The 22285-nt window shown below is 41.6% G+C and overlaps 1 protein-coding gene across 1 annotated transcript in view; it reads right to left on the reverse strand.

The window, feature by feature from the left end:
• The window catches only part of lars2 (leucyl-tRNA synthetase 2, mitochondrial), a 43274-nt gene extending 33109 nt beyond the window's left edge, over positions 1-10165 (reverse strand). The window contains exons 1-4 of the mRNA XM_036537841.1: positions 9980-10165; positions 7304-7539; positions 4040-4171; positions 368-459 (exon numbers count right to left, since the gene is read on the reverse strand). Of these exons, the coding sequence (XP_036393734.1) occupies positions 368-459; positions 4040-4171; positions 7304-7528 (449 nt within the window). The 5' untranslated portion in view covers positions 7529-7539; positions 9980-10165. The remainder of the gene's footprint in view (positions 1-367; positions 460-4039; positions 4172-7303; positions 7540-9979) is intronic.
• Between the last annotated feature and the right edge of the window lie 12120 nt (positions 10166-22285).

Raw genomic sequence — 22285 nt, forward strand, 5'->3', positions numbered from 1 at the left:
AGAGAGACATTCAGAAATAACAACCCCTGCCATTCATATCTGAGCATATACACCACCCTTTCTCAACTGCTTCAGTAAATATCCAGCACCGTTAATGGTGTTCCACGTATATATGATGTCACATTTTATGCACTAGCGGCTAACATAGGAGAAAGCCATTTATTCTGCAATTAAATAAAGTGACAGATTTCACTGTGTGTTTTAAACACGAGGGATGAATTAAGGAGGGAGAAACAGAGAAAGTGAGAGAATATGAGAGAGGAGGGACAGATAGAGGGGAGAGAGCAAAGAGGATGGGGGAGACACAGAAAGCCAGAGAGGGAGTGAAGGAGATGGATAGTGAGGAAGAAAGAGGATCATGTGGTACCTTTTGGTCCACTCCTCTGGGTCGAGCCCCCGCTCAATCGCTGCGTTCTCTGCAGGGAGTCCAAACGCGTCCCACCCCATGGGGTTCAGCACCTGTGGGTATACCACCCAACCAAATCCCACAAACTGTCACCAACGTCTATGCTGACACTAGTGCAGCATGACTATACATCCATTTCAACACAAACCATCTCAAGTCATTACACTTCATCACAGCACAAGCGTTACAAAGAACTCCCAAACCAATAATCTTAGGACTCTGAATTTCCTTCAAAATGTCGATAATTTCAGCGAGACACTGCACTTGTGAGGTCTCAGTGGCTCCAGCAAACTCGTAACCGCAGAACGAGTAGAAAAAAACTGCAAACAGTGCAAGACACTCAAGACAACACCATCCACTAAGGAAACTAATACATAGTGACTTAATGTGTATACCGTTACCTTATAAAACTGACGAATCCCAAATGTCATTTCACCTGTCAACCACAGGGATTCTTCAAAAATGCAGACCCTACCATACGTCATGCCATTAACTATCAGATCAGTACAGAAAATGAATCCGATTCAGTTTAATGTCATGGTCAATTTGTTCTGTTCATCCTGAATACGACTAAAACTGGCATTAGTGAGAAGTAAGCACGCCTTTTTTCACACATTTTCTGAACTTCACACCCCGGTGATCACACTTCATCAGGTCAGTACTCCAGACCGGCTGACAGAGCCCCCTTGGTAAAGTCCCCGCCTTTGCTTTTTGTTGTCATTCGCGAGAATCTGGGAATAAAAAAAAGCCGCACATCTCTCGCTCCCTCCCTCCTCTCTCTGCCTCCCCTTCCCCTCTCTCTCTCTTTCACACTTTTGCTTTCTTTAAGATCCCCAGCGCTGGTGTGACAGGTCATAAATATACATTGGTGATGAACTGGGGAGGAGAGCAGGAGCAACAGGGCGCCGACTCTAACGAGTCTAAAAGCGTCTGACAACGTTTAGGAAAATCCGTATCCTTGGTAACTGCAGAGGCCTCATTTGGAAAGCGGAGCAGTCGCTACCATTAGGCTAAGTGAGTACCAGTGAGGCTGCTTTATACGACAAAATGACTATGGGTGAAAAAGTAAAAGATCCAATTTGTGCCAAGAGCCATTAAGGGGGTATGTAGCGATGTCATACAGTATTACCTATCTGGGGTAATTGTCTGATTCTTTAAACCAGCTGCAGCTCTGATCTCGTTTCAGCCCTGGCGCAGGCCGTAAGCTCAGAGATTTCAATGGCTGTCCAAGAGGAAATGTAAGCTGCCGAAAAAAAACCCATCATTTTATGGCAAGCGCCAAGGTGGCAACAGACAAGTTCACTGAACTCTCGAGCCAGATCAGCACTAATTGTGGGTGCTGAACGTGGAAATGGTTAGGATCACTTTAGTCAAAACACGTCACCTCTCACCTTTCCAAACCTCCACCATCAGTGACCAAATATAGCACAAACCCAATACCCTGGTCCACTGACAACTGGTGTCACCGCCAGACATCAAGTAAGGACACTGGTAAATTCATGTTGTTTTAAAAGAAGCACTGCACAAAGTGAGATTGGAATCACTGGGACAAGGCCATGAAAGAGGGGAGGATGACAAACTCTCACTGCTCCTTCATGCTTTGGAAAGGGGACATATGGTGAGAATACATACTCATCTTCTTTGGACACCGGCATGGGATGGTGCGTGTGTGAGTGGGTGGTAGTCGGGGGGGGGGGGTGTAAGATAAGATACAGGTGTGACTTACGTAAACACCTTTGAGGTGATTACACACACACACACACAAGGGGGAAAAGGGGCTGAAGATCCTATTTTGGACTGTGAGCGCAATCAGCCAATCAGGGCCTGGCGCTGCACGCCCACCCACATGGGAGCCACGACGGCTCCACTCCATCTGGTGAGGTGTGCCCAAAGGGAGCGGGCCACTGGCGGAGAGGACGTATCGAAAGCATTCACAAGATATCAGCCCATTGTGGGTTTGGCATGTCTCTGCGAGTGTAATTTCTTTAATTAAATACCGCCAGGACTACCCTGAAGTGTGTTTTTTCATCCTGTCTCTTTGTTTAATGATGGTTCTTCCTGCCATGGTGTATTGGGACACAGCGTTGTATGGGTAGGTGTGAACACTCTAAATAGATTCCTTTACTGGGAGGCAGAAGACTATCTCCTCAAACTTACTGCACTCAGTCACACCTTCAGTGGTACCACAAATGCTGTTATTATTACCTATATTAGTTACCTACTGAGTTAAACCCAGGGGTGCCTAATTCAATTCCTGGAGGACTGCATGTATGCAAATTTTCCTTTAATCCACCACACAGCGCCTCTGCAAATTTTCCCTTAATCCACCAGTTACTTAATGATTGACATTTTCATCTCAGCACTTCTCAAAATAACCTGTTACTGCAGCAAAATAGCTCAGGTACAAGCTGTAAGAACAACCATGACCTCCATTTCTTCCTCACCTAAAAAGCAGAAAAGTCGAAACAGGTATAGAACTGGGTTAAGTACTAAAGATGCTAGAGCAAAAAAATCTTACACCTACACAGTATACACTGTTACTCCAGGAGCTGAACCCCTGTTGAACCATTTACGCACAATGTATGGCACATCTTGTTCTGATAGAAAAGACCATTTAGCACAGGAGTCTTCCTTGTTACTTGGGACACTTTTCCCAGCAGGGCTGAGTATGCAATCAGTACTGATGTACAGAAGAGAGGAGCGTTTATACGACATCTGATTCTCTCCTCCTCCTCCACCCCCCACCATCAGACACTCCTATCCAAACTCTCCCCTGGTATGAGGGACTATGTCTGTGCTGTTACCTTCTCAAGGCCCGGTACATTATCATGCATGCTGAGGGCAGTATACAACACAGAACAGACACTGGCTGCCTTTGTAATGGGGAGAGATTACTAGTGCAGATTCCTCGTTGGAACAGACAGTCCATATTAAGGCTCCCAACCCTTCCTGTGTGTGAATATGACTCTGCTGGAAAAGAGGTAGTGATGGTTATCTGGATATAAAAATGTATTTTTCCACAACCGACAAAGGAGCGGCAAATTGATCTATTAAATGCCCTGCGGATGAATGGTGTGTCCCCCCCCCCCCCCCCCCCACCCCCACTGAGACAGAGATTTCTGTTTTTCCTTCATTCATCTAGAAACCTGAGGGAGAGGTGAACCCACACGCCTGCCTCCCTTTTTTAAACTTCAATCAGAAAACACGCAGCGGTGCAGTCAGCTCCCACCACAATGAGCACTGCACAAAGGCGCAAAAAGCTGGTGGGAGAGCAGAAAGAGGGAGGCTGTGACAGAGCGACAGTGGCTGACTGAGGCTTTTCTAAATCCCACGTCTTTCAACAGGGTCACAGCCAGAGGATACAAAAGAAAAGCATGAGGACCTTGGAGTCCAGCGCTGTAGGGAGAAACCAGGTGACCTTCTGAGGACAATATTAGCAGGAAGTGTGTCTGTGTGTGTGTGTGTGTGTGTGTGTGTGTGTATTATTAGCCACTGACACACTTTAACAAAATCATTGTACGATACTGAGGTCCTCAAATCAATCCCCACAGCACTTCAAGCATGTGAATCTCTGCAGGACACTGATGAAACACCCTTGGCTGGGGCAGGAGAGCAAGGCCAGTCGGCGCCTACCTCGTGACCCCTCATCCTCTGGAAGTGGGCAATGGCATCGCTGATGGTGTAGACGCGTACGTGACCCATGTGAAGACGCCCCGACGGGTAGGGGAACATGGACAGCACGTAGAACTTACTCCGCCGAGAGTCCTGGGTAAGAAAAGACAAAAAGAAGAAAAGAATGACATCATCAGGGAACACCCTCGACGGACAGTCACACACAGCGGCAAACCTGCCATGACTCCACATCTGTCAGAGAGGACTACTTCAGCAAACACACAAAAAAGGGTGTCAGGGTGTCAGTCTGCCTGCCTCTGGGTTGGGGGAACTGACAGAACAGACAATCTCTGGGTCTTCACGCTAATTCCTGTTGACCTTCCCCACGCGGACTCAGAGAACACTCGTCGACAGAATATTTTCTGCCTACAGAAGAATGGTAATGATTCATAAGTTCTTGTCAAAGTGCCGGCAGGCTCCGGATCATCCTGAGACTCTGCATTAATCAGCCGAGGTCAAGAGAGTCTGAATTATTCAGCTGTGGATCCTGCCAGCGCATACAATTCGGGAAAATACACACGCGCCCTCGGTCTCAAGGAAGTCATTCCCATAATGCACTGCATAAAGACTAACAATAAGCTTTTAGGTGAAGCCTCTTCAGATCTGCTACTCTACTGAAGACTCTTGAATTGTTAATTGTAATTAAAAACTCTGATACCTACTATTCACAGGTCTGTGACAGAGATAATTGATTTAATCAGACTGCACATATGAAAAAGGAGGAAGAGGTACTATTACTCACATTTGCATAGATCACAAAAGGGGAAATGCTGCTCAAAGTCCATTTTCAGGATCAAAGTATCACACACTTTATTGTTCACTTTCATAGCCACAGGTAATGGCATGACGAATTTCACATGACTCCTGTAAATTCAGTTTATGTTTACTGCATTACCTGTTTGTTTGTCAGATATCAATTCAGGACACCAACTCCCCACCCAATATTTTAAGTGGAGGTGGGTGGATAGGGGTGGGTACTGTATGTTGACAGGGTCTGCGTGTCTCACTACTCACATCCTGCCACTTGTCCTGTGCCTATGAGTCACTCAGCTGATGTGAGGAAGGTACGCCTATCCTCCATTCTGTATCTGTGCTACCAGTGCACCATGGGACTTGCAGTGTTTAAAATATCAAGCATAGTCGAAGATTTTACTCGTGCTGCAACGCTCCTGTTCAAGTGCAGTGGTTGCTGCACTGAGCCTTATGTCTACAAGCAACGCTTCCAAAGTTAGGGTGCGTGCGTAAAAAGGGGAGCGCGGGGAAGACATTTTAACCTGCAACCTTCGGGATGCGAATCCAGTTCCCCAGCCACCATTCCACACTGGCATTGTTAAAGAAGCAGTGAATTTCAGACATCACCATTTAGTGAATAGCTCATTTGTGCAGTCTGACAACTGGTAAACACTTCAGCTTGCTCATAGCTATTCTGAATTACCTGACCCTGCTACACAGTTAAAAATAGAAAATTCATAAGCGAGCAACCTGAAGAGCCAGCTAATTAAACAAACGCTCACTGATGCTGTTTCATTAAAGTGCAAGAGACTGTCCTTTCAAAACACACACAACTGCATTCATCCAAATCGAAATCCTCTTCTTAGGGGGACATGTCATTCTTATGTTTTACCTTCCCTGCAGGGAAGGCCAGAGGGCCACAATGCTGCCTGTAACACATCACCACATTTCAGCTTGTTTTTTTTTTTTCTTTTTTTTTTTTACATAAACGAAATGCACTCCCTCAGGAGAAGAGGACAGAACAGGATTTATAAACCAATCTGTCACAGCCTCGCCATGTGTGTGAACAGAACCACACTGGATATGACTGTATGCTTTCTTCAGGTGCAAAGTCCTGAGGCCCTTAAAAAGACGTGCTGTTACCGACAGTGGACTGAAGTGACAAACTATAAATATGTGGCCTCTAAACCTCTTTCTGGTTGCTGAACATTTCACAGTAAAAAAAAAAAAAAAAACCTGCATGTACACAGATACACTGACGCTGACACGCACACAGAGAAATAAACACACACACATCGTTTCTTTCTCATGGTTATTCCTGTCAGGAGATTTAACCATGGTGGCAATGACATACACTTTTATGACACTTTTATGAATAATTTCAAATCCAATACGCGGGCTTTATCCCCTGGCCTGGTGACAGTGACAACTCAAAATTGGGGATAGTGGGGATTTTGGGAACAATGCAGACTGCTTTGAATAACTCAGCCCCTGACTCACTGAGGCATGTTCTTCATCAATATACCCCGTTTCAGTTGAAAAAAAACAACCTAAAAGGGAAATTAAGAGTACAACATGGAGATAAAACTGTTTATATAATTCCTTATTTACATCATTTATTTCACTGATTACTTATATACTTGTTCATTTATTCTGCATTATACAGGAAACCGTTAAATGTTCAAATACCAACATAGAATGTAAGTAATGCAGTGATAACTGCTGTCTGTGTCATATGTGATAATCAAATTCAGCTTAACGTGTATAAGGGAGTGGGGATACAAATAAAGACTCTTTCCTTTTGGATTCTGGGCTCTGCATACAAGGCAGTAAGTGCTCCTCCTTAATTGAAAGCACAAAATCAATAACCCTGCAAACAGCCTCCCTGAGTGAAAATCACCTTTCCTGCTCACAGATATCAGTCTTCAGCAGCTGCTGCACAGAGACTCAAGTCTATGTTATAGAGGTACATTAATTTAATCATCTGTGTCGATCATCAGGAGATGTAAGAAAACAACCGGTGTTACAACACAAAAAAAGCGAGGTCTGGTAGGACAGAAAAGCTATCATAGTGGCAGATGCTTTTTACACTGTCACAATAGTGATGTGGAAGGAAAGTGCATCACGTATGCTGCATCACCAGCATCACATGCTGACTGCATTTGAATCAACTGGTGAACAGTGCTGAGAATTTGCGCCTCAGAATTAACTTCAGAATCAGAAGGCAGGTGGAGGTGTCCATATGTGGACGTCGACCTTAGGTTTCCAGGGCAGGCTACACTTCTCACGGCTTTCTGATTCTGCTCTAAGTTTCACTTCCAGGTATTCGTGCACTCACTCAATAATACATGCCTCGGTGGATGAAAGACCGCCGAATATCTGCCGTGGGGCACGGCTATAAATAGCAGTGCTAAGTGCACTAGAACCAGGAAGATGCAGGTTGAAATCTAGGGTAGGATGGCCAGTTTGCGTGAGCGGGGCGGGCCAACTCACCCCTTCCTGCGTATCGTTCTGCCAGCTCTCCTTGATACGGGGGTGCCACCACTGCTCCACCTTGCGCCGCGTCTCTGCCCTGTAGTCCCTCTCCCAGACGCCTGTCTCGCTAAAGAGAGTCCGGCGGCAGGCCTTCAAGTGGAGCGAAGGGGCGAGGGCCACCCCCTTGCGCCCTGCCAACCGTGCAAGGGCCACAAGCGGCGCCCAACACACTGCCACCTGCATGGTTCTGTCACCTAGGAGACACACAAACACATTCTGGGCATTTCCATAGGCACCTGACAGGAAAAAGTCAAAGAAGCATCACACATTCATGTGCATGTACACACATACACACACTGATTTGTTTCCAGATTGCTGATTTGTAGACCATGCACTACAAACCTCTGCAAATGTAAAAAGCTTGAACGGTTAGTTTCAGTGTTTGTTTAATAAAATAACATTTTTGTTAGTTTCCAATGGAGTATTAAGTTAATTGTTAGACTAACACTGGTTATTGGTAACGAGGGCCATTCTTTGAAAACACAACAGCAGGTTACCTACCTTACCATTTGTACGTTTAATTACGCTTAGAAATAAGATGAGGTTTCCTGGAAAAACTCCCCAAGTGTTTGAAAATAAACCCCAGGGAAAGCATTTAGTCTACATGGACCAATCCCACATCATGTCACCAGCACACCCAGTGGCTGATAGCTGAACAATTGATATGTTAAACCAAAAGCTTTCCCTGGGTTTCACCTGCTCGCAGGACCACCCTCACTGCTGGCTTGCATTAAATTATTCTGTAGTTTCATTAATGTGGAGAGGCAAGACATAGGAACATCATATGCACACACACTACAGTCACCTTAGCAACTACACAAATGTCAGCACCACTGTCTCTTTGTTGACAGGAGTCACACAAAAACACTGGTGTCACTAGTGCAATCCAAGATACATAATCCACAACAAATGTAAAGCAACCCTGCTGCAACACTGCAGAAACTTCTGCGAAAATTCTGTTACTTCCAACATTACCTCAAAGAGCATTAGGGTGTACACTAGGTCTACTACAGGATAGCAGAGGTGTGATCTTCAAAAGAGCAGTGTCTCTCCAAAGACCATGAATTAGTGCGTTCAATCTCAGAAGCCTGGAAGAAAACCCCCTTCAAGGTGCTAACGAAGGAGTTTCCCTTTGAGAGTCACTTGGCGCTGTTGCCTTCTTCTACTCTTCATCTACTGTAGATGGATGACTCCATTTATATTACAGCTACTCCGATGTTACACTGACGGCCAGGTGAAGTGCATAGAATATATGCAAGGAGCTAAACGTCGCTATGATTTCCCACCTTGCACCCTGAGTCCGCTAAATGAGTCTACAGTTGATCTAAGGAAACCATTTGAAAAACAGTGCCGGTCGATGTGTTTTTTTGTCTAATATTATTACTATTACTATAGACATAATACTATTTATGTCTATTAAACAAGCACTCTTACAAGCCGCTTGACAACAACGTCCCTGTTCGGGGAGGGGAAACTTTCACAATGGAAAGTAGCAGGACTCGATAGAAAAAGCACGATTTTATTATTTTATTTTACTCCCAAAAACTACTCTTCATCAATACTGCAAAGGGATACGGTATGATCTGTTTCTCATGACCAAAGCTTGGCGTGTATAAAGATGCTGACCAGCATTATCGGATGCTCAGCTGTCTATTCTCCTACGCCCACCCACATCGCGAATAAAGGATTCAGACTTGATACCTGTACTTTCTGCTTAGCGGTAGGGCTGCAAGCCCCTACTCCGGCAGCGCAGTCAAGGTTCTGTGTGTGTATGCGAGAGAGAGCCTGTGTGGTTCTTGCAATGGAGTTGCTATGGTTACAGTCTCCAGTTTGTACTAGGAACATTCAATAAAGAAAATCAAAAAGCAAAACGACTAAAATAGTACATAGTATAGCTAGAAATACAGCTAGCCGGTCATTCATCCACAAATTTTAGGTATTTGTTGAGGTCCGTGACATAACTTGAGATGCAGGAAGAGGTAAATCAGCATTCGAGGTCTTAGAAAGTATGTTGCATGGTAGTGGCTTGATTCCCACACTGCCACATACCTACAAATGCACATAATTTGATTCATTGTATTTCACGTGCTCAATATTAGCTGCTTTGTGTGTCGGAGGGGAGCAGTTAGCTGCTTTCAGAACTTGCTATCTAACGACTTCTTCCTTTGAACAGATGTCATTAATTTAATGACAAGTATATTGTTATGTTTGTTGCGTTCATCTTAACCCACTAACTTATAAATCGTATATAACGTAGTAGATGGTAGTCAGCACAATTCGGACCGAATTGTATCTGGCTTGCCAGTTACTGCTATGACTTTCCCTGGCACTGTTCACATAGTGCATAACTTTGAGGGGAAATGTCAACGTTTGCAACCGCCATTCCACATGCTTGAAACACTGCTAGCTAGTTAGTTGTGACTGAGAGGGTATCAGCGGACATTGTTGGCTTGTTAAAAACTGATAACTAGACAGATAACTGATAACTCTTATTGTCAGCCAGCCTGCACACAAATTCGATTACGAGACTACAAATATCTAGAATTTATTTATTTTCCACAGCTGGCGCTTGTCTCTCGCTAGCTTCGTTCCTGCTTAGCTAGCTACCTGTTTCTGTAGTGGGCTGATACTTACTGTGTTCAACTACGCTAGCTACCAAGGATCCTTCAGTTAAAAGATTGCTTTACTAAATTCCCATGTTCGTGTCCATACTGTATGCAGAACTAGAACTAAACTGTACAATATTAAACAAATTCAGTCTTCTTTCTTTCATCTTGAAGCTACTGTGCAACACCGACTGTCACGTCTCATTCCTCCTGCATGGACGCCGCCATTTTCTTCAAATCATACTTTATTAGTCTCCCTCGAACAGAACAGTGACAGAGGTCTTTTAAGAACGGGTTGTCACTAGCATGGGAAAAGATTTTTTTAAAATCTTTTGAAACCATGAACAAATGAATTATACTCAGAATTTTGACTCAAATTGCTCTTTCGTATTATTTCGTATTATTATTATTATTATTAGTAGTAGTAGTAGTAGTACTACTGCTACTATTATTACAGCAATAATAATATATTTCCACACCATGTAACCTATTTCATATGTTGCTGCCCTGCCACTGGGTATTTTATGCATTTCTGTGAAGATGCACATAAATTTTGTCTCCCTGTCCATTTAAGGAAATGAAGTTAGTGAGTAAAATAATCGGTGTCCTTTGATCCATGCTTTTCCTGACCAGGGTCATATTTTTTCTGTTTTCATTCTAAGCTCCGACTTCCGAGCTATCAGAGTTTTATTGGGTTAGTTTTTCATCCGGTACAGGAAACCTGAGTGGGAGGGTAACTGTAATTGATAATGAAAACAAAATGAAGGGACACATCATCAGTAGCATAGTGGCTAAGGAGCAAGACTCATACCTGAAAGGTTTCCAGTTCAATTTCCCACTGGGGCACTGCATGGGCAAGGTACTTAACCCACAACTGCCTCAGTAAATATCCAGCTGTATAAATGGATAACACTGTTTAAAAAAAAAAAAAAAAGCAGTGTAACAGTCACTCTGGAACAAAAAAATTACACCAAGCCTTTAAAAATTATACACAAAATATTTTCATCCTGTAAAATTTCAAACATTTTACTTCTACAGATTTTACTATTGATAAACTCTTGTAAAAAAACAATCAATCAATATAGCTTTATTTATCCTACCAGAAGCTATTTAAATACAGAATTTCCAGGAATGGCAAATACCAACACATGTAAAGGAGCTATGTGCACAAAGAGGAGATAAAACAATACAATTTACAAAATGATTTGCATATCAACATATAAGAGAGAAAAGGGACATTGATGTATATGTAAATATTAGTGATGCTAAAATGGAGGGAAAGAATATACTAGTACCCACACAGGTGTGGGCTGGTATTTTTGTTCAGCAGCTGCAGTTGGTATAAATTGTACTGAATTTACTAAATGTAATAAAAAGGTAAATGTAAAGAATAACTACAAATTGAAAGCACTGTTCAACACACACAAAAAGGCCAGAACACTTTGATGAAGTCAGGACAGACAAAGCGAGGCACCTCTCTTGGATGTGTCAAGGTCATTTCTGTGGAGTCATGCCAGGTCTACTTTTCAGATATATTCTGTTCCGCATTCAGTGCAGATATGAAGCATCCCCAGCCCTCTTTATTAGAAAGGAAGTTGAATCTTGTGCCTAAGTATCAATCCAAAAATGTATAAATGAAGCATCCCCCCTAGTGCTTCACAGTAAACACTGACAGTCACTTTCATGTGTGATGTGATGTGAAGGGAAAGCTTTGACTGTCACCCACGCTGCTCAGCTATTGCATGCAGTAGATACTTGTTTTATACCCTTCAGATATAGACATTGTAGCCTTGACAACATGACGGTTTTGTCCAAGACCATTTAAAAACTTGTCACTCAGACAGATTCACCATTAACTCCATGCCCGTTCGGCTGTGCAAGCAACACTGATAATTGCTTACAAACTACTCTGATGGTTCTCTGAGTCAAAGATGTAGATAACTAGATAGTTAGCCCATTTTTAAATGAAGCAAAATAATCTGACATCAAATAATGAACTACACCCCATTTCTTACTGTGTCGCTCTCAACCAATAGGAACTGAAGCTGAAACTTATAGAATACAGTTGGTTTTACCTTTTTTTGTAATGCCTGCTGGGCATGAGAATTCAGTGTTTGACTGTTCTGCATGTTACCGTAGCAACCCTTTATCTCCCCAACACCAGATTGTTTTCTGCTGAATGATTTAGGTACGTGGAGTGAAGTGAACACACACGACTCATAGCGACCAAGCTCATGAAACATTTATGGTCTTTAACCACTAAGTCAGAGGAGTCAGTGGTACACAGACTCAGTGATTCTTTCAATTTTTAATCTAATGATGAAATAATGCAGAACAATACAGAGCAAATCTCCAGTATATTTAACTGCAGTATGACTATGATGTACGATGCTCAGGAAAACACAGATGCAAGAAGAGGCAAATAACTGGAATGAAATACAGTAGACCTTTCACCTTTGATGTCTGCATATTACCATATAATACATATTATTACAATATAAACAATGTTAATTGTTGCTTCAATTGTTGCTGTTGCTTCATTGTACTTCATTGCATTCATAAAACACCTTTTCTTGTATTCATTTTATGATTATGATGAAGGTATAGGTTGTGTTTTTCCAAAATGCCACCAAAAAAGTCCCACTGGAAGGAATATTTCACATCTTTAAAAAATACACATGAAATACATTTGTAATGTACTTCAACAGAACGACATGAATTGAAAATAAATATATGTAAGGCATATCAATATTATGAAGTGATGCACTGAAACAAAACAGATCCACAACATGTGCCTGATATATTCATCAAATGCAGTTATACAGACATAATCTGACAAGGACTTGTGCAATGTATTATTTCATATAATCCGAATGTATGGTGCCTACACCACACACCACACAGCTAAAGAAGTCAAGCACATCCTTCCTAATAAGTAAGAGAATGTGAGAGATAGAGGAATGTGTACAGGGCCTCAGCATGGAAGTTCTCAGGTATCTCAAGTCAGCAAGCTCAACCTGAAAAGCCACTCCCCTTTTGCATGTCATCGAACTGGAACATGTCACTTGAGGGCTTTAAAAGAAACAGCAATGAGGACAAACTGTAGAAAGGGGGTGCGGGGGTCTTGATGCAAAATTCAGAAACATTTTTTTTTTCTTTCAGCGGGGAAAGGTAAGACAGTTAACTGAATAATAATAAATAATAAATAAACAATAAATAAATAAATGTATTATTAGTAGTAATAATAAATAAATGTAGCTAAATGGGGATGCATCTACTTGCTTGAATATGTTTGCCAGATGTTAGCTTTAGAACACCATTGAGGTCCTTCTTGAGGTCCAGCCTTAATTATAGCTCTTTAAGGCACATGTACATCAAACATTAGGAGCTGGGAACAGGGATTAAAATTAATCAAATACCTACCTCAGACTTATGACAAACATTTTATCAGACACAAACAGCCAAGTGAAACTCAGCTACTACAAACAAATACATAAACAGGGAACAGAGGTGACCACATCTGTGACATGGTCAGGGGTTATATTTGGCAAAATTGGACGACATCCCCTTTGGCTGAATTACTTAATTAAACTAAAAACAAAAATATTGAAGATTCCAGTTTTTTGCTTTGCAAAGGCTAACAGAGTTTTGTGTTCATGGCAGCTTTTCAGAAACTAATCCCTAAGTCAGCGAGGCATGTCAAGACTCTCTAGGAGCTGGATGTCTTCAGAAACTCAACACAACAGATGGAATTTAAAAGTGAGTAGCTACGGTGCAGTCACGTTTTGGTTTGAGACTTTCATAGGCAATTCACCAAAGTAAGGAAGGAAGACTAAATGTCTGCTACAAGTGGTTTCTGTTGAAATTCTCTGGAGCATCCACTCCTCTCTCAGTAGTAACTGATAGTCTATCACAGCCACAGTTGATTTTAATGCACTTATGGATAGAATCAAAGACATGAAAATAGTTGTGATGTAGTCTTGCTTTTTTGGACACCATATTTGCTTCTCAGACAGCCTAAGGACACATATGCTCCCACATATGTTACACATTATCAGTTTACACAGCTGTATATTTATGGACACCCAAGTACTTTGCTCGGTACTTGCTCAGTTACTGTGCAGAACCTGTGTAAAATGTGGGTAATATCCTTTCCAGATATTACTTGGGCCCTATTTTCGCTTTTCCTCAGTTTAGAGTGAAACACTGTATAGTTACCATAAATGGAGTGTCAACATGTTTATTATTCGTAATTACAACTGCTGTGACATGACAATATTAAATTAATTTTACACATTGTATTACAAGGTTGCCAACAAATATTATATTCTGCTACTGTGTTACTGAAGTAGTCCTTTATCCCAATTCTGGTAACTTTCCTTTGGTCCATTTGGATTTCACTTTGCTATGATGAGAAAACAGTAAGCATACATGATAACTATTTTCTAGGAGATTTATGGTTGAATTATTCAGGATTCCTTGCAAAACTTGTCACACACTTTAACATCATCACCTTTAAGTAGTCAGATTAAAAAGGATGCAAATCTATAAAGATCATACATAAACAACTGTGACACTAATGAATGCTCAAAGACACTTCCAATACTTTCAGCATGCCCATAAACTTCAGTCACAGTGTTGCTGTGGTGCTCATTATGGTTTGCTTTGTTGTGTGATTTAATTGGAAGTACCAAGCTCAAACGTTGCTTGGAAAATCACAGGTCATGCAGCAGATTCAAAACTATTTATGGTTCTGTTCATGTCCTCCTATTAGAACTGTGGAGATCTGACATGAAAAGCAGCAACAGGACAAGGAGAAAAAGTTTAACCGTCGTAGAGCCTTCTTTTGTCTGCGCAACCCCAATGGCAATTTTTTTAAAAAGAGGAGACACAAAACCTATTTCAAAGTTTGGCATGGAATGGGAGTGTAATGGAAATGGCTAATCTTGTGCTGATGGCAGCATGTCACGCATGGAGAGGGTTAGCGTGATTCCCCCCCGTTAACTGCAGCGACATTTTGATCACAGCGACGCTCTCTGACTCCTCGTCTTTCAGTCTTAGAAAGAGCACAGGGAGCAGTAGTGAGGGTAGAGAACCCTCGCCCTCATTACTATGCACTCTCAGTATTCAGAGGATGTGCTGTGCTGCGTACTCCACTCAGAGAAGAAACGATCTATAGTCAAGAACGATGACCAAGGCTTGGACACTTGGAAATAATACTCAGCAAATGGATTGATCCCATCACACCTGAAATCAGCAGACAGCCAGATTTGTACACTGAACACATGGGAACCCTGGGAAATGCAGTTTTCTCTTAAATGGTGTTTTCCACAATGAGGCAAGCCGCCATAATTAGACCCTGGGGGCTTGCACTGAATGACATACTGACAAATGCATTTTCTTAATCCTTCGTGACTCCATCATGAAGTTATCCCACAATTGTTTAATGAATACATACGTATCTCATAAAAAAGTGGAAACACAATATACCAACCACTGTATGCCTCAAATGGGTCTCAGTGTTGTCTACCGCTAGACAATTCTGTGGCTAAGTTTTCAGAAGCTAAGCACAAAATCCCATCAAAATCCAAACTCTCTTCAATAAATCATTCAACAAGAGCCTCCTAAATTATTATTCAGTGTGGTAGATCTGGAATTGAAATGTTGCATAGTCACTGTAGGCAGTACAATTGCAAAAGCACATAAGTCCAACCTCTCTACAGTATGAATCAGCCAAATTCTAAGGAAAGCCAATAATGTATCATCAGATGAGCAACACCAAAGCAAAGATGAGCGAAACCAAGATACTAATCATGGATAATGGTGTGAAATGGGATATTTGCACTATGTAAATTGAAGTGGCCTTATTGGATTGTGCATAAATTGTAGTTGTAATGTGTTGCACAATGTTTATCACCTTTTCCTCCGTGACCTATGAATGGCAAAGGAATAATGTAACCCTGAGGGACAGCACTAGCTATGTTCACTGAAAACCCCATGACACGTTTCCCCGAGCAGGTGCGGTAATCCTGAGTGGTTGCTACATGTCAACGATGGTGGAGGTGAGACGCTGTATCTCTGAACATGAAGCACTTTGAGATGTGAGGAAAGATATTATATGATTATGAATATAGTGAATGATCACTGATATGGATCTCACACTAAGCTTAAACATGTGATTTAGGTGTTCTGTCTTGCACTGAAGAATGTCATGTTCTGTCAGTGTAAATACGTTTTTCTCTCATAGTCCCAGTTTGAATAAGTCAGAATCCCCCTCACACACACACACACACCTGACCCCACCCCACCCCACCGCCCCACTTTGGTGTCTCCAGTCATGACAGATAGACCCCAGTAATCGCTCTCTGTATCACAGGTTCTGAAGGTGATTAAATTTCACAAGAACTGGCCAGATGACAAACGATTTCCAGGCATACAGGAGTGTTATCCAGGAGGAGCAGGTGGGGGACTATTCTCCTTTTGTCCAAGATGACCTTTCCACCCTGTCCTGTGATTCACGGTGAGATACAGCCCAAAACCCAGACAAGAAGCAGCAGCAATCAAACCATTGCAGTTTTCCAAGAACAAATGCAGAGGAACAAAATAACATTGTGTTAGGTACTGACAGGTCTTGGCGATGGGTATATTCTCCTTTTGTACTGTCCTGAAAGAAGACATTAGAAGCTGAAGGTGATTAGAGGTGCAGTTCAGATAGCCAAGGGGGCACATTAGTGACCTCAGGCATTGATAGCAATTGACCTCATAGCAGCCCTCTCTTTCTTATGATGGAAATTATGTCATGTAAACCATTCTCTGTTTTATGCATTGTTTTTTAAAATTATTTAACTGTGAAGAACACAAAGGCAATGCTACCAAATTAGGTACAGTGAAGTAAAAAGGCATTACTGTATTAAAAATTATGAGCAGTTTAAAGCAGGGTAGTCTTTTCATCTCCCCTTCCTCTAGCTCATAAGTCTCCACTGAGCCATACATGCCATCAAATATATCAAATTATTCAGATTTCAGGCTGTTTCCATTACCTCAGCCCCATTTTATAGGCAGTAAGGAGCTCTCATATTTCACATTTTTAGGTTGATTAATTAGTTCTCCTCCTCTCCTGCTCTGGTACCCTAAGGATCCACTGGATCTTCCCAGACAGCACTGGAAGAAAGGAAACAGAGCCTTGCACTTCCTGGTGTCTGAGAGTCTTGGTCAGGCCAGCCTACCCGCCTCCGTGTTATCACACAATGGTGTCGCACGCCCCACGCACACACAAACACATGCAACACACGCACACACAACCACTCCCACCAAGTGATCCCAGCAGCTTTCAATCGCTTGACTTAACTGCCCATTAATTTCTTCTCATTCAGAATCCTTCCACTTCAAAATCCTGCCAGGTCTCAAAGAGACTGTAAGGTCAGATGGTTACCGTAGTGATGAGGCAGGAGAAAGACCCTGCCTCTGACGGATGAAAGGGAAGCCAGAGTCAGAATCAATGGGCTTGCAAGGCCCAGGCCTACAAAAGGGCCTCATCACTGAGGATGAGAGAACAAACCCTCCAATAAATATCCAATAAGTAATTATGCTGGGTGCGTGGGTTAGTGTTTGTGAGAGTGAGACTGTGCGCTACTCCACCAAGTCAAAGGAAGTGAGCCACAAGCCACTAATAAGCCTTTTTTAGTCAAAAAATTTAAAAAAAAGAAAGTGAATCTTTTATGTCCTCTCCTTTTGCACAGGAGACTTTTATCTGCGTTCCATTTGCATTTTTGGCGCCTGAGCAATTTGCATTTTTATAGCATAATTAATGAGGGAGAACATCATTTACATTTTCTCTCTGTTTTCTAGTGCATTGTCTGGGACACATTTGATATTTTAAGGGCCAGTATTTGGGAATTCGGACAGGCGGAACAATGACAGTGTATAATAAAAAGGCTTTGATAAACAATAACATGGAGAAGGGAGCAAGACGCTTTCAGGTGCAAATAAAGGAAGCCTTTCGTCTTGTCCTGACGAGAGCTGGCCCTCACTTCAAAGACAGGAGGCAAAGTCCTGGGCAAATTAAGTCATTTAAGCAATTTGTTGAGAACAATCCGTACAGGTGTTGTGCATTTTCCATTGTACACATACCCAATATTGTTTCATTACAGAGTACATAACTTTTTTAACAGCTGTCAAAACTCACATTTAATGTGAAATATTACAATAGACATAATTTGCTTAGTAAATGTTTTCACCAGCACATATGAAGCCAGGTATTGTAGCCTTAACGTTTGAAATGAATTCCTTTCTGTCACAACCCCATCTTGCCTCTTCGTGAGACAGACAGCCTGTCATGCCATTTAATTATTTATACCACGAGATATGGCTCTCAAAATGGTCCACCCTGAGAACAGAGTCCTTGTATCTGTGACCTAACCCATGTAATTGGAAGGGCTGGAATGCCACTTTAGTTCATGTTGGTATGTGACAGGGAAAATATACCCACTTACTAGAGCCCTTTTTTCTCATTAAACATATGGTTGGAGGGGAATCTTCTATACAACCCCTCCCCCCTTCCACCCACTAGTCAGTTTGATCTCCTTTAACAAACAGACTTCAGTCATGTCATTACAGCTCACTGGGGCTCTGGTCAGTGCAAGACTATGCTCACGCTTCTCTGTAGTAAATGTCATACCGCACCTTGAAAGGGTAGACTGCCATTTTGATCAACAGCACTAATTGTTAACAGGAGGAAGTTGCATACTGTGCATGTCTACATGTGTGGATATGATCACATCAGTCCTTAAGCTTAATGAATCCAGTTGATGATAAATGCTTTAAAAACAGCTTGAGCAAGGGAGTGTAAGAAAGTAGAAAGAAATCTACTGGATTTCTTGGTTGTTATACACCACAGAGCTGTTCCTTTGGTGACCTTTTGCATTAAGTGATACTTTTTTGGCTTTCATAAAGCATGGAACATAGAGCACCTTCACAAACATGTGTTTAATACTTTGTTCTGCATTGTTAAGAGAATGTTGTGCAGTATAATAGTTGATGTAGAGTGACATACCATAGCATGTTTTCACATGCATTATTTCATCTAGTATACATCTGTTCTTTCCAAGACCAATTGAATCCTTCGTAAATGACCTGAATTTGATTTTCTCCATGTTGTCTGACGCAAAAAGATGGTTCATTACTGAAATGGCCTTGAAAATATTATTAATCCTTAAAGTTCCATATTACAGTGAAAATATTTTGCCGTGTTCCATGGCTTGGAATGGGAAGATGTTCAACATTTGCTCTGGCTCTGAACTACAACTACTCGGTTGCCAGGAGAACTGGACAGACACCTTTTCCTTGTCCTCATCCAGCCAGTCGCGCCAGACACTTAGAGTGTGGTGATTTATATCTCACATGACAGATGACATTTCACCTTGCGTAGACAATGGCACAAAGGAGGTGGCAGCCAATCTGTCGAATCACCTCGGTGCCAGCTTTAGCTGAACAACAGCCTACAAACAGAGATTAAACACAAGAATAACAACCTTCTGTGAGCAGCAATGACAGAATCAGAGCTTCAGATACAATTTGTCTGATAATGACTGCCTTAGCACACCTCTTAAATCCAATTATGGGCAGGTTTCAGGGTCTACTAGTTTATCATTTATTAGCTTAGCTACCCTTATCCATGGCAACTTATGCTTACAACATGCAATACATTCTTTTATCCACTTATTGCTGGATACGTACAAGAACAATTGGAATTGACTTGAATTACAGATCCTGTGACAGTGGTTTGGAGTAGCTTTACAAATACTGACTTGTAACCACATGCTTGAGGGTCCTAATCTTGGGTAAGCCATTGATGTTGCACCTTACTTGTTGTACTTCTCCTAATTGAATGTCTATCTGTTGAAATGGATAATGTGACAATCATATTGCTATCATATCGCACATGAAAAATATTTGCTATACAGGTCATCATGGATAAATGCATCAACCCATGTAATAACATGACTGCTAATGATAATATTTCAAATGCACAAGAGGAGCGGCTCGCCCTTGATTCATTCACACAACCCCGCAGCCTTACAGCAGAGTTCTGTTCTGTTATGATCAAGGTTAAATGAAGAGAACTGTTTCAGTTCACTGTTTCCACTTACTATATAAAAAGCAGAGGTAAGTCTGAGTGGCGTCTTTGGACATGGGTTTATTCTGGTTCCTGGTCATTGCAATGATTTGATTTGTTCTCGTTTTTGACTGCTGTGACAGCTTGGTGTTATGTGGACAGCCATGGAGATCACTGCCAGAGCCCAAATCAAGGGAGAATCCATTAGAAACAAAATCAGGAAAACAGGCAGGACTCACATATTCTGATTGTACCAACTGTTAGCAACCAATCCATCTCATTGAGTGCATGCTAAATATTGATATTCCATTTCCCATGCCTTGAGACTAACTTCACAATGAGCTTGCCATAGTGTAATTACTGCAGATTGTTCCAGCTAAGCATTTACTATGAGGAGGTGTTTGACGCTGGTCAATAGATTGACTGATGGTACAAATTGCTTACAATTGAGCACTCAAGTCTGTAAGGATTCTCCTGATGATTGCTTTTAATACACACAGTAGTCCAGGCTGTGTGACATAATGTATTTTTCCCTCTTTAGATTAAGTGTTGCTTTTGTTTATTTAGTAGATTTAGTACATGCTATTACTGTCCACCTTGTGAACAATGGGTGCTACAGTATGCACTACAGCTGTGTGCCACTGCTGTTATATGTGCTAAAGGGACTTCTCCTTTAGAATGAGTATCTGGTGTTTCCTTTTGGTTGGTTATGCACCAGGGGGCTATCACATAAATAAATAAAGAAGAGCTGAAAGGTGAGGTGTATGCATCAGCGTTGGTCAAGAACTGCAAGTGAACATCTCTGACCTATTTCTCTTTAAAAAAAAAAAAACCCATCAACATCTACAGTTCATAAAATATACATTTTTAAAAATAGGCTACCTGCAGTATGGGGGTGCACCAAATGGTCTGGAACAACAGTTAAGTGAACAAGATCACACACTTCTACCGCTACAGATTACGGGGTATGTGGGCCTGGAATTGCTCACAATGTGGCAGAAACAGGGTGGCAGAAACAGCTGGGTAGCCTTCAGTATACACTTTTCTAGTCATTATTCACAAGGACTTTTTACAAGCCTGTGCCAATAAAATGTATTCATGAAGGAAATTTTAAGTATCATTTTTTAGGTTTGAGTCGTGAATGGTGCACTGCCAACATAGCCTAGCACTTAAGAGTATCACCAGAATTGTTCCAGAATGTCCAGCTGTATAAATGTATAATGTACAAAATGGAAGATGTGTGAGCGGCCCTGGACAAGGGCAAAAGCCTAAAACATTAATAAATAATGTAAAAGGAAAAGCCTTTTGGCAAACACAAACGCCAAGTATAACGACCGGCAACCTCATAAACTGCTGATTTGATTGAGGAATAAGTATTTTACGTCATCTGACCTTAGTTGTTACCAGGGAAAACATGACTACCTGTATTTTCATAAATATTTTTTAGTTAGTCTCCCTTTTTAACATACAATAATCCTCTTGAGATGGCTTTCATTCTATTACTGGCCTTTCAAAAACAAATCCGAATATGGGATAATCCTCTCCTTTATGAGATTCACGTTATTTTTCTTAAATTTGCCGTAATCACTTTTGTGTGTCTAACTCACTACGTATCATCCATGTTAATTCGTTTATCAATTTTCAATTTTCGTCGAGGCCACAAATAAGTTTTTTGTTCATTTTGTTTTAGATGGCAATCTTCCATTTCACACAGACAGTAGATGTCGTTTTGTTTGCGCTGTCCGTGGTACTGGCATCGTTTCATTATTCTCAACCCACCCTTTCTCACAAATGTAAAATACGTTTAGTTTGTTTTTACTTTTTGGAACCGGATTTTTATATATCTACCATTAGAACCTAGGTTTCTTCAATTATACTTTCAAGCATCGTCTGGAACAATTTACGCACACATTGTCTCGAGTGAACGGTTCTCATCACTCTCAAATCGAGCAATCTGCTACAATGCTTAATTCAAAAGTTTCTTTTCGCAGACGCATCTGGTAAATCGGCAAAACCTTGCAGAGTAAATCTGGAAAGGTACGCCATACAGGTGGCACGCGCCAGGCTGCGCAGTTTTGCCTGCGTCGCACCTTGGAGGAACACGGTAATATTTCCGATTCACTATTGCACACATTCGCAAATAGCTGGCTGTTGCAGGAGGAGATAGAGAAAAAAACGAAGGAGGCGTTCATGGGAGTTTTATTGATAGCTGACGTTTCC

This window comes from Megalops cyprinoides, chromosome 10, assembly GCF_013368585.1.
Source record: "Megalops cyprinoides isolate fMegCyp1 chromosome 10, fMegCyp1.pri, whole genome shotgun sequence".
Lineage (NCBI taxonomy): Eukaryota > Metazoa > Chordata > Actinopteri > Elopiformes > Megalopidae > Megalops > Megalops cyprinoides.